The following is a 14,423-nucleotide window of genomic DNA, read 5'->3' as shown; positions in this document are numbered from 1 at the left end:
TGCATTAATAGCATTACGTATGGTCAGTCAAATAGGTTTTTTTAAATCCATGCATTAATAGCATTACGTATGGTCAGTCAAATAGGTTTTTTTAAATCCATGCGTTAATAGCATTACGTATGGTCAGTCAAATAGGTTTTTTTAAATCCATGCATTAATAGCATTACGTATGGTCAGTCAAATAGTTTTTTTTAAATCCATGCATTAATAGCATTACGTATGGTCAGTCAAATAGTTTTTTTTAAATCCATGCATTAATAGCATTACGTATGGTCAGTCAAATAGTTTTTTTTAAATCCATGCATTAATAGCATTACGTATGGTCAGTCAAATAGGGTTTTTTAAATCCATGCATTAATAGCATTACGTATGGTCAGTCAAATAGGGAATGTGCAATAAACATGTCAGTAATCGCTTACCATATTGAATTGAATGGACGGGTTAACGCAGAAGGTTGTGTTGTACTGTTCATGGCTGCTACACGTATCTTAGTGTCTGACAAGACATAACTAGGAGCCAAGCCTGGAGAGAGGAACCTGATTCCTTTGTTGAGGGTGTGAATGCTTCTAGAAAGATCTTCAATGTATTTGTTGGCTCTAGGGATTCCTATATGTACCTTCTAGTTTAAACTATTCAACCTTAGTAGTATTGCACTGTCATGAAACAATCCTTTCTCTGACATAATCAGATTTTCATTCATTCAATGAATTACAGTCAGATTTAATGCTCACGTGACAGATATCATTTTGCAAATCCCTCATCTTATTGGCCCATGTCAAACACACACTGTGGTCACGAGTCACATCACGTCAAAGGCTTTAACCAAAGACCTAGTGCCCCACCCACCTTTCCTCTGATACACTCTGGTGCTGCTTACAACTACATCAGCCACACAAGGGCCCCAGCCCTCCCTCCCTCCCTCCCCAGCCTTCCCTCCCTGCATTACAGCTGGTCACCATGCCCAACCCCGGCCCATACTCAACACCAGCCTCATCCCTATCCTCAGACCTATCCCTCAGACCCATCCCTCAGCCCCATCCCTAGCCTCAGCCTCATCACTAGCCTCAGACCCATCCCTCAGACCCATCCCTCAGCCCCACCATAGCCTCAGCCTCATCCCTAGCCTCAGACCTATCCCTTAGCCCCATCCCTCAGACCCACCCCTAGCCTCAGCCTCATCCCTAGGCTCAGCCCCATCCCTCAGCCCAATCCCCAGCCTCAGACCCATCCCTCAGCCCAATCCCCAGCCTCAGACCCATCCCTCAGCCCCATCCCTATCCTCAGCCCCATCCCTAGCCTCAACCCCATCCCTCAGCCCCATCCCTCAGCCCAATCCCCATTCATCAGCCCCATCTCTCAGCCCCATCCCTAGCCTCAGCCCCATCCCTAGCCTCAGCCTGATCCCCAGCCTCAGCCCCATCCCTCAGCCCCATCCCCAGCCCCAGCCCCATTCATCAGCCCCATCTCTCAGCCCCATCCCTAGCCTCAGCCCCATCCCTAGCCTCAGCCTGATCCCCAGCCTCAGCCCCATCCCTCAGCCCCATCCCCAGCCCCAGCCCCAGCCCCATTCATCAGCCCCATCTCTCAGCCCCATCCCTAGCCTCAGCCTGATCCCCAGCCTCAGCCCCATCCCTCAGCCCAATCCCCAGCCCCATCCCTCAGCCCCAACCCTAGCCTCAGCCCCATCCCTAACCTCAGGCCTGGCCAGTGTGGGCTATATAGGGAGTCAGCAGCAGTAGAAGTAGCAGTGGGGACTAGTGAATGGTACAGTTCAGCTCAGTGGCTGGCCAATGACGAGGCCCTAGCAGTAGGGGCCAGTGAATGGGACAGCTCAGCTCAGTGGTTGGCCAGTGAGGAGGCCCTAGCAGTGGGGGCCAATGAATGGGACAGCTCAGCTCAGTGGCTGGCCAGTGAGGAGGCCCTAGCAGTGGGAGCCAGTGAATGGGACAGTTCAGCTCAGTGGTTGGCCAGTGAGGAGGCCCTAGCAGTGGGGGCCAATGAATGGGACTGCTCAGCTCAGTGGCTGGCCTGTGAGGAGGCCCTTATCAGCATTCCAGGCATGGTGTCACCTGAGTGGAGGATGGGAGGGACATTAAATGAGTCTGCAAATCCACTGATTTGGTGCAGTGAGGCAGGTTAGGGGGAGAATAGCTTCTGTAGAGATGGAATGAAGGAAGCTGGCTAAAGAGAGGCCTGATGTAAGAATGGAATATATTAGGTTATCTGACTACGTTTAATATTATAGTAATACCATACTATAATATAGCTGACTAAGATCAATATATGATCATGAGAAGTGAATGCAAAACACAAGTATTATTTAATAACTTTGTAAAATGAATGGATTCACATACAAGGTATACATCTTAAGTTACAAGGCAATACTGACATTAACAAAGCTTAATTCTAGGCATATAGATCCTATGGTTAACTTACAGGACAAAGAGGCCTAGAAGCCTAGGAAATGAAAAAATATCATACAACCATTCTCTAATGGACTGGATACAGGATAAGAGAGAGAACAACAGACCATTCTCTAATGGACTGGATACAGGATAAGAGAGAGAACAACAGACCATTCTCTAATGGACTGGATACAGGATAAGAGAGAGGACAACAGACCATTCTCTAATGGACTGGATACAGGATAAGAGAGAGAACAACAGACCATTCTCTAATGGACTGGATACAGGATAAAAGAGAGGACAACAGACCATTCTCTAATGGACTGGATACAGGATAAGAGAGAGGACAACAGACCATTCTCTAATGGACTGGATACAGGATAAAAGAGAGAGAACAACAGACCATTCTCTAATGGACTGGATACAGGATAAAAGAGAGGACAACAGACCATTCTCTAATGGACTGGATACAGGATAAGAGAGGGGACAACAGACCATTCTCTAATGGACTGGATACAGGATAAGAGAGAGAACAACAGACCATTCTCTAATGGACTGGATACAGGATAAGAGAGAGGACAACAGACCATTCTCTAATGGACTGGATACAGGATAAAAGAGAGAACAACAGACCATTCTCTAATGGACTGGATACAGGATAAAAGAGAGGACAACAGACCATTCTCTAATGGACTGGATACAGGATAAGAGAGGGGACAACAGACCATTCTCTAATGGACTGGATACAGGATAAGAGAGAGAACAACAGACCATTCTCTAATGGACTGGATACAGGATAAGAGAGAGGACAACAGACCATTCTCTAATGGACTGGATACAGGATAAGAGAGAGAACAACAGACCATTCTCTAATGGACTGGATACAGGATAAGAGAGAGGAAAACAGACCATTCTCTAATGGACTGGATACAGGATAAGAGAGAGAACAACAGACCATTCTCTAATGGACTGGATACAGGATAAAAGAGAGGACAACAGACCATTCTCTAATGGACTGGATACAGGATAAGAGAGAGGACAACAGACCATTCTCTAATGGACTGGATACAGGATAAAAGAGAGAGAACAACAGACCATTCTCTAATGGACTGGATACAGGATAAAAGAGAGGACAACAGACCATTCTCTAATGGACTGGATATAGGATAAGAGAGAGAACAACAGACCATTCTCTAATGGACTGGATACAGGATAAGAGAGAGAACAACAGACCATTCTCTAATGGACTGGATACAGGATAAAAGAGAGGACAACAGACCATTCTCTAATGGACTGGATACAGGATAAGAGAGGGGACAACAGACCATTCTCTAATGGACTGGATACAGGATAAGAGAGAGAACAACAGACCATTCTCTAATGGACTGGATACAGGATAAGAGAGAGAACAACAGACCATTCTCTAATGGACTGGATACAGGATAAGAGAGAGAACAGACCATTCTCTAATGGACTGGATACAGGATAAGAGAGAGAACAACAGACCATTCTCTAATGGACTGGATACAGGATAAGAGAGAGAACAACAGACCATTCTCTAATGGACTGGATAAAGGATAAAAGAGAGGACAACAGACCATTCTCTAATGGACTGGATACAGGATAAGAGAGAGAACAACAGACCATTCTCTAATGGACTGGAAAACAGGATAAGAGAGAGAACAACAGACCATTCTCTAATGGACTGGATACAGGATAAGAGAGAGGACAACAGACCATTCTCTAATGGACTGGATACAGGATAAAAGAGAGGACAACAGACCATTCTCTAATGGACTGGATACAGGATAAGAGAGAGAACAACAGACCATTCTCTAATGGACTGGATACAGGATAAGAGAGAGGACAACAGACCATTCTCTAATGGACTGGATACAGGATAAGAGAGAGGACAACAGACCATTCTCTAATGGACTGGATACAGGATAAGAGAGAGAACAACAGACCATTCTCTAATGGACTGGATACAGGATAAGAGAGAGAACAACAGACCATTCTCTAATGGACTGGATACAGGATAAAAGAGAGAACAACAGACCATTCTCTAATGGACTGGATACAGGATAAGAGAGAGAACAACAGACCATTCTCTAATGGACTGGATACAGGATAAAAGAGAGGACAACAGACCATTCTCTAATGGACTGGATACAGGATAAGAGAGAGAACAACAGACCATTCTCTAATGGACTGGATACAGGATAAGAGAGAGGACAACAGACCATTCTCTAATGGACTGGATACAGGATAAGAGAGAGGACAACAGACCATTCTCTAATGGACTGGATACAGGATAAGAGAGAGAACAACAGACCATTCTCTAATGGACTGGATACAGGATAAAAGAGAGGACAACAGACCATTCTCTAATGGACTGGATACAGGATAAGAGAGGGGACAACAGACCATTCTCTAATGGACTGGATACAGGATAAGAGAGAGAACAACAGACCATTCTCTAATGGACTGGATACAGGATAAGAGAGAGGACAACAGACCATTCTCTAATGGACTGGATACAGGATAAGAGAGAGGACAACAGACCATTCTCTAATGGACTGGATACAGGATAAGAGAGAGAACAACAGACCATTCTCTAATGGACTGGATACAGGATAAGAGAGAGAACAACAGACCATTCTCTAATGGACTGGATACAGGATAAGAGAGAGAACAACAGACCATTCTCTAATGGACTGGATACAGGATAAAAGAGAGAACAACAGACCATTCTCTAATGGACTGGATACAGGATAAAAGAGAGGACAACAGACCATTCTCTAATGGACTGGATACAGGATAAGAGAGAGGACAACAGACCATTCTCTAATGGACTGGTTACAGGATAAAAGAGAGGACAACAGACCATTCTCTAATGGACTGGATACAGGATAAAAGAGAGAACAACAGACCATTCTCTAATGGACTGGATACAGGATAAGAGAGAGAACAACATACCATTCTCTAATGGACTGGATACAGGATAAGAGAGAGGACAACAGACCATTCTCTAATGGACTGGATACAGGATAAGAGAGAGAACAACAGACCATTCTCTAATGGACTGGATACAGGATAAGAGAGAGGACAACAGACCATTCTCTAATGGACTGGATACAGGATAAAAGAGAGGACAACAGACCATTCTTTAATGGACTGGATACAGGATAAAAGAGAGAACAACAGACCATTCTCTAATGGACTGGATACAGGATAAGAGAGAGAACAACAGACCATTCTCTAATGGACTGGATACAGGATAAGAGAGAGAACAACAGACCATTCTCTAATGGACTGGATACAGGATAAGAGAGAGAACAACAGACCATTCTCTAATGGACTGGATACAGGATAAGAGAGAGAACAACAGACCATTCTCTAATGGACTGGATACAGGATAAGAGAGAGGACAACAGACCATTCTCTAATGGACTGGATACAGGATAAGAGAGAGGACAACAGACCATTCCATTTCTACCAGATCTGACTTGTTTGTATACAAAATCAACTGGTGACCAGTCCACAGACCAAACCAAAAGTAGTAAAACTAATATATCGAACCAGCCAAGGAAGGGGTCACATATATTTGTGATGACCTGGCAGGGTAGGCTGGTTACCATAGAGACAAGACAGCATTCCTGTCAATTGCGTACAGTATCATCAGAGTTCACTCTGAAGAACTACAAGTAAACACAGAGATCACCCATCCATATACTGTAGATGACATCAAAGTTATCCTCCAGAGAACAAGTTTCAGATAGATACCAGACATGGCAGCAATGGTGTTATTCTAACACACATTTCTGTAGTCAATTCTCTGGTTACTGTTGGAGAGAGAGAGCGATACATTTTGGCCCCTCAGAGGGGGTAAGTGAGTACTGGCCCTTAAATCATTGTTCTTTGTGTCTTCCTTGTGTTCCTGGGCTGTTTGCCATGCAGCCCCAGGTGACAGAGAGCACAAAGAGTTGAATCTAGTTCGGATCTAAAAATGTGATTCCTGATACTGTAAATATGGAATGTCATACTTGTGTGATTTGGTCTATTTCATTACCATGACTGTTCATAGGAATATTTCTAGTGAGTACTGCATGCTGTTTGTTGACTCATGATAAGTAACTCATAGACTCATCTTTCGACCGTGCGTGTGCGTGCAGTGTGTTCATGTGTGCTTGTCTCTGGGCACACTACATGAGTGCGTGTGTGTGTGGGTGCCTGCATTTGTGTGTGTGTGTGTGTCTGTGTGTGTGTGTGTGTGTGTGTGTGTGTCTGTGTGTGTGTGTGTGTGTGTGTGTGTATGCATTTGCCTGTGTGTGATAAGTGACCTGCTAGTGCTGCCGAGGCCGTCCTCCTAGCTGCCACCATTGGACTGAGAGGGCAGGGGGCACCCTTGACCCTGCTGGTGTCAGTTGACCTGCCTGTCAGCACTGCCATGTGGGAACAGAGCCGTCACAGCAAAACTCACTTATCATCTCACTGATAACATATTCAGAAGCATGCAGCGACTCAGCTACATGTTTTGTTAAAGTACCGAACCGCAATGACAGTCTACAAGCATTCATTTGAAATATGATACAGCTGTCTGTATGTCCTGCTTTTTACGGGATGAGGGATGTGTTTAACTCAAGCTCTTGCTCAAGTGGGTGTGGTTGGGGTCAAGTAGCCTGCATGCTTCTGTTAGTGTGGTGTCTACATTACACACATCAGCCTCGTGTTAAGGGTAAGTTCAGGACACGCTTTCACTTCTGCCGGGAGGACAAAGAAGCGCTGGAGCCTTGATCATCAGGATAGTAATCAATCCAATTTTGTCCGGAGCCTTTAGTGACCTTGGCCTAGTCTGAAGGCTGCCCTCTGCTGTCTGTTAAGGGTCTGTGCGGGTTAAACTGTGGCAGTAGCCTCAGCAGCTCACAGGTAGGCAAAGCCTCTGTGTCAGATTTAACGTTGAATAATACATACGTGGTGTGTAAGAATCAATAGCTGCCAACATCCTCGTATCCTTTCATACAGTTACAGTTTTAAGGCTACCAGCCTGTCCTGTATTAGCCTGGAGCATGCACACCAACAAATGAGGGTTCCTCGGGAGAGGGGATGGTTCTATGTGGAACCATACTGACCCAAAGAACCCTTTGAGCCCTTCAATGGATCTTTGCAGTTCAGAAAAGGGTTCTTTCCTCTTTTAGTGATAATGTAGGGGCAGCGGCTCTTTGGAATATTATGGGGTGTGGTTTGCGCACAGTTGTTTTTGTGCGACCGTGAGTGAGCGTGTCATTCCAATAGATCTAATATGTTGTGTTATGCCATTACATGTTAAATATGACTCTGGCAGTGACGATGTCTTGTGAAAGACTCATTGAGCGTCAATTGAGTACTATTGTCTGAATCAGTGGTCCTCGTTTCTCTCCTCAGGGGCCCCAAGCTGGTCCATAGCTAGAACAACTGATTCAACTTGTCAATTAACACAATAATAAAACCTATGGAATTTTAAACAATATACTATGGCTAACCAGGAGAAGTAAGCCGGTCTCATTCTTCAAAAGGTTCTTTGTAGAATCTTTGAGATTGAGAAAGGTTCTGTATAGAAGCATTCCCCATTAAGGTTCTATAAAGAACCATTAAAAGGGTTTTAACGATAGTGGAACCCTTTTTGGAGCTATATAGAACCTGTTGTAATAGTTCTTTATAGAACCTTAGTAAAGGGCTCTTTTATAGCACCATAACGGTTCCATTTAGAACCATATGAGCATGGTTCTTTATAGAACCTTCAAAAAAGGGTTCAGTATAGCGTCAAAAAGGGATCCGATATGGTCACAATCCAAATAACCGTTATTTGACACTATATAGAACCATTTGTTTTTAGTGTGTAGGAATTACTCCTCTCGTGTTTGTCATGTTCAACAGATCTTTGATAGACTGGTCCATCCAGTCCAGTTCATACTCTGGCTTTACTCCATTTGTTCTGCGGGGCCCCGGTGACTGTTTGCACAACAAATATGAGTCAGTCAATGGTCGTTAGCAGAGAGGCAGGTAGAAAGAGTGCCCAGCCGCTACATTACTCATAGCTACCCATAAACGTTGTCCGTAAAAAGGTCCATAAACATTGACTCTTTACTGGTTCTACTGTATTGGACTCTTCTCTGGCAGTGTACACTGTGTGAATATTCATCTAGCAACGCTCATCCAAATTGTTCAAAGGTTTTAAAAACTATTCTAGTAAATGCAGCAGTTGGATATCGGATGAAGATACTCCAAACGTTTTCAATTGTTGTAATCAGATATTGGCTTAATTAACGCAGATAAAACATTTTACTGGCACAGAGTTCAGGGATTTTGGTGGGAATTCAGGTTTTCAATTTATTGTCAAAGATACCTTTTTTTTTTTTTGATTTCACTCATATATAAATGTGCTTATTGTACCAGGTATTTAAAAGTATACATTTTGTGTTAAAATAAAGAAAACGATATGTACCTCCTTTACATAAACATGCATATATGAATAAAGTAACAGAAATGAGTGGAACAGGGCTGCAACCACCAAACACCTGTACTGTCAAGACCTACCTGCTCTGTCTAGGTCTACCTGCACTCACCTGCTCTGTCTGACCTACCTGCACACACCTGCTCTGTCTGACCTACCTGCACTCACCTGCTCTGTCTAGGTCTACCTGCACTCACCTGCTCTGTCTGACCTACCTGCACTCACCTGCTCTGTCTAGGTCTACCTGCACTCACCTGCTCTGTCTGACCTACCTGCACTCACCTGCTCTGTCTAGGTCTACCTGCACTCACCTGCTCTGTCTGACCTACCTGCACTCACCTGCTCTGTCTAGGTCTACCTGCACTCACCTGCTCTGTCTGACCTACCTGCACTCACCTGCTCTGTCTAGGTCTACCTGCACTCTCCTGCTCTGTCTGACCTACCTGCACTCACCTGCTCTGTCTAGGTCTACCTGCACTCACCTGCTCTGTCTGGGTCTACCTGCACTCACCTGCTCTGTCTAGGTCTACCTGCACTCACCTGCTCTGTCTGACCTACCTGCACTCACCTGCTCTGTCTAGGTCTACCTGCACTCACCTGCTCTGTCTGACCTACCTGTACTCACCTGCTCTGTCTAGACCTACCTGTACTCACCTGCTCTGTCTAGGTCTACCTGCACTCACCTGCTCTGTCTAGGTCTACCTGCACTCACCTGCTCAGTCTAGACCTACCTGCACTCACCTGCTCAGTCTAGGCCTGCCTGCACTCACCTGCTCTGTCTAGGCCAACTGGCACTCACCTGTTCTGTCTAGGCCTACCTGCACTCACCTGCTCTGTCTAGGCCAACCGGCACTCACCTGCTCTGTCTAGGCCTACCTGCACTGACCTGCCCTGTCTAGGCCTACCTGCACTCACCTGCTCTGTTTAGACCTTCCTGCACTCACCTGCTCTGTCTAGGCCTACCTGCACTGACCTGCCCTGTCTAGGCCTACCTGCACTCCCCTGCCCTGTCTAGACCTACCTGCACTCACCTGCTCTGTCTAGACCTACCTGCACTCACCTGCTCAGTCTAGGCCTACCTGCACTCACCTGCTCAGTCTAGGCCTACCTGCACTCACCTGCTCAGTCTAGGCCAACCACTAAACACCTGCTCTGTCTAGACCTACCTGCACTCACCTGCCCTGTCTAGACCTACCTGCACTCACCTGCCCTGTCTAGACCTACCTGCACTCACCTGCTCTGTCTAGACCTTCCTGCACTCACCTGCTCTGTCTAGGCCTACCTGCACTCACCTGCTCTGTCTAGACCTACCTGCACTCACCTGCTCTGTCTAGACCTACCTGCACTCACCTGCTCTGTCTAGACCTTCCTGCACTCACCTGCTCTGTCTAGGCCTACCTGCACTCACCTGCTCTGTCTAGACCTACCTGCACTCACCTGCTCTGTCTAGACCTACCTGCACTCACCTGCTCTGTCTAGACCTACCTGCACTCACCTGCTCTGTCTAGACCTACCTGCACTCACCTGCTCTGTCTAGACTGCCTCATTAATTAAAGTGTGTCAATAGCAGGATACCCTCGGTTTAAAGATCAACACTCTTGGCTCTCGATTAATCCGAGCTATACATACTTTTGCGAGAGCAGACATAATATCACTATCTGAGTGTTCATTTTTGGAATCTAATTTTGTAAACATTTCAACAGTATTAAATTAATACTCTATTTCAATTCCACACAAAATGAACTACCATCAAAATAAAGTTATCTTTCTTGTGATGTAAGTGTTGTGACGGTGCATTAAATCCCTGACGAAGGTTTAGCGTTCTTGTAGATTCAACAATAAGACAATGTATTCCATTGATCCCATTTCCACCATTACCGGGATGTGCTTGACAGGTCATTACAAACATTTCCACGGTCATAACGTTAATTGGAAAAAACGTCAGGCACAAGCAAGTATGAAAGAGTTGCAGGAGTCAAATGAAAGCAATCAATCCAGCGACCATTTAAGTGACAAATTGAATTTTCACCCCTCAAACACAGGAAATAGATGGCAGAAAAAGACAGCACCTCGGGTGGGCGGGGCATGCGTGTTGCTATTTTAATCAGGTATTGATCCATTCCGTCCTGTCCTTCCTACAGAACTCTGAGGAGGAGGAGGGAGTGTCGCGGGTACGAGTGACCAGCAGGAGGAACCCTCAGAAGGTGGAGCATGTGTTGGGGCTGGTGAGCCGCTACCACATCGAGACGCCTAAGGTCAGTCATCCTGGGTCACCCATGGGTCAAATGAACGCTCCATAACGTAAAGGAGCCCAAAATGTTTCACCCAATCAGAGTGTCTCTCTCACACTTCTGTCCCAGCTTGCTCAGTGAAGCGTGACATGGGTGCCCTTTCGGTTTTTTTCATTAAGCTCAATGACCTTTTTGAACATTTTAATAATCAGAGAAGGATGTCACAGCTCCTGCATCACACGGAATCACAGGAAAATCCCAGAGACTCAAATCAGTGACATCAGTTGTCATGACCACAGCCTTTTGTACAATTCATCATATTGTTGATATGAGAATATTTTCAATTGTTGTAGATTTTGCTGGTGTGGGTTTCTGAAATTCCACCTCTATTTTGCAATTAGATATTTGTGGAGATGGAGGCTGTAAAATTGCTTAGTTTCGGTTCATTATGTCAAATAAGGAAGTGGCAAGCATGTTGACAGCCGTTTCAACTTCATATGTAAACACTGGGCAGATGATGGGGCCTGGTAGTTCATGGTATTTAGCCTCTTCTAATTTGGTAAACTGTCATACTTTCGATTATCTTTAAAAAAAAAAATGTTTTGAGACAATATGTAAATTATGTAAATCATGAATGTATGATGAATCATCAAAGATCGAAAATATGTCTATAACACAGGAGGTTGGTGGCACCTTAATTGGGGAGGACGGGCTTGCGGTAATGACTGGAGTGGAATAGGTGGAATGGTATCAAATACATCAAACATGGTTTCCATGTGTTTGATGCCATTCCATTTACTCTGTTCCAGCCATTATTGTGAGCCGTCCTCCCCTCAGCAGCCTCCACTGCTCTCTACTGTATGTTAGTGTAATCTGTAGCAGGTCACGTTACCTCAGAATGGAGGGGTGTGACTCACCTGCTGTCACACAGCCCCTGTGTCTGTCTGTCTGTCTGTCTGTCTGTCTGTCTGTCTGTCTGTCTGTCTGTCTGTCTGTCTGTCTGTCTGTCTGTCTGTCTGTCTGTCAGGGAGGGGGAGGGACACCTCCTGTCCATGTTCCCTAGTACAACAGTACAGTACCATGGAAGGCCTTGTTTTCACATGCCTTCCCAATCACAACACGCCCAGCGGCACACGGCAGCATAATACCCACAGGCGCTGGCTTTTCAGCTGAGCCGAGAACTAGTGCATGGAGCGGGGGCGTGAGGAGAGGGGTTCGGGGGGTAGAGGGTAAGGGGCTGCTGCCAGGGTTGAGGCACAGTGGTACAGGATCACTGTGCTCTATGGTAATGTAATATCAGCATAAAAGCACAGTGACAGTACAGTTTGACTCAATGGTGCTCAGTGAATAGCTGGGCTGGATAATATGGAGCTGGGTGGGTAGTGCTGAGTTCCTCTCTCTCTCATGGAGGGAGGGAGCCGAGGAGGCGGCGGGGGAGGGATGAGTGAGCGAGGGAGAAATAGAGGGAGAAAGGGAGCGTGGGGGAGGATGGAGAGAGTTAGGCGGCAGAGAAGCGAGGGCCGGTGCAGTGCAACGCGCAGTCAGAGCTGGAACGGACACCCAGAGCTCAGCCTTCATTGGGTTGCCATGGTAACCACATTCTTCCCCCTGCCTGCATCCCTACAGACAGTTCTGACTCTCTCTCGCTGTCTCTCTCTCTCTCCATTTTTCATTCCTTCTTTTGCATCTCTCTTTTATTCCCAGTCACATTTCCAGCCATACTATACACACACGCATCTGTACATCCTCAAATGATGCTGTATTTAGCATGGATCATGTGATTTAAATACATTGCTTCACTGCAGGAATTAAATGTGTAAATATACGGACGTGATTATGCAGTCTCATGCACACACTTGTCTTTATTCTCTCTATCTCCCTCTGTCTCTCTCTCTCTCTCTCTCTCTCTCTCTTTCTCTCTGTCTCTCTCTGTCCACCACTATACCTTACCTTTCCAACACCCCTCCACCACTATACCTTATCTATCCAACACCCCTCCACCACTATACCTTATCTATCCAACACCCCTCCACCACTACACCTTATCTATCCAACACCCCTCCACCACTATACCTTATCTATCCAACACCCCTCCACCACTATACCTTATCTATCCAACACCCCTCCACCACTACACCTTACCTATCCAACACCCCTCCACCACTATACCTTATCTATCCAACACCCCTCCACCACTATACCTTATCTATCCAACACCCCTCCACCACTATACCTTATCTATCCAACACCCCTCCACCACTATACCTTATCTATCCACCACCCCTCCACCACTATACCTTATCTATCCAACACCCCTCCAAGACTACACCTTATGTATCCAACACCCCTCCACCACTATACCTTATCTATCCAACACCCCTCCACCACTACACCTTATCTATCCAACACCCCTCCAAGACTACACCTTATGTATCCAACACCCCTCCACCACTATACCTTATCTATCCAACACCCCTCCACACCTCCACCACTACACCTTATCTATCCAACACCCCTGCACCACTATATCTTACCTATCCAACACCCCTCCACCACTACACCTTATCTATCCAACACCCCTCCACCACTACACCTTATCTATCCAACACCCCTCCACCACTAGACCTTATCTATCCAAACCCCTCCACCACTACACCTTACCTATCCAACACCCCTCCACCACTATACCTTATCTATCCAACACCCCTCCACCACTATACCTTATCTATCCAACACCCCTCCACCACTAGACCTTATCTATCCAACACCCCTCCACCACTATACCTTATGTATCCAACACCCCTCCACCACTATACCTTATCTATCCAACACCCCTCCACCACTATACCTTATCTATCCAACACCCCTCCACCACTATACCTTATCTATCCAACACCCCTCCACCACTATACCTTATCTATCCAACACCCCTCCACCACTATACCTTATCTATCCAACACCCCTCCACCACTACACCTTATCTATCCAACACCCCTCCACCACTACACCTTATCTATCCAACACCCCTCCACCACTATACCTTATCTATCCAACACCCCTCCACCACTACACCTTATCTATCCAACACCCCTCCACCACTATACTTTATGTATCCAACATCCCTCCACCACTACACCTTACCTATCCAACACCCCTCCACCACTATACCTTATCTATCCAACACCTATCCAACACCCCTCCACCACTACACCTTATCTATCCAACACCCCTCCACCACTATTCCTTATCTATCCAACACCCATCCACCACTACACCTTATGTATCCAACACCCC

General features: G+C 45.9%; 1 protein-coding gene across 2 annotated transcripts in view; it reads left to right on the top strand.

Annotated features, from left to right (window-relative positions):
• The window catches only part of LOC115205265 (disks large homolog 3), a 126,688-nt gene that overhangs the window by 10,618 nt on the left and 101,647 nt on the right, over positions 1 to 14,423 (top strand). For both annotated transcript variants that reach the window (XM_029771044.1, XM_029771043.1), the window contains exon 4: positions 11,040 to 11,153. In XM_029771044.1, coding sequence (XP_029626904.1) covers positions 11,040 to 11,153 — 114 coding nt within the window. The remainder of the gene's footprint in view (positions 1 to 11,039; positions 11,154 to 14,423) is intronic.

This window comes from Salmo trutta, chromosome 13, assembly GCF_901001165.1.
Source record: "Salmo trutta chromosome 13, fSalTru1.1, whole genome shotgun sequence".
NCBI classification, from domain to species: domain Eukaryota; kingdom Metazoa; phylum Chordata; class Actinopteri; order Salmoniformes; family Salmonidae; genus Salmo; species Salmo trutta.
Note: the sequence above shows the minus strand (reverse complement) of the source record. Positions and strands in the feature narration are given on the sequence as shown.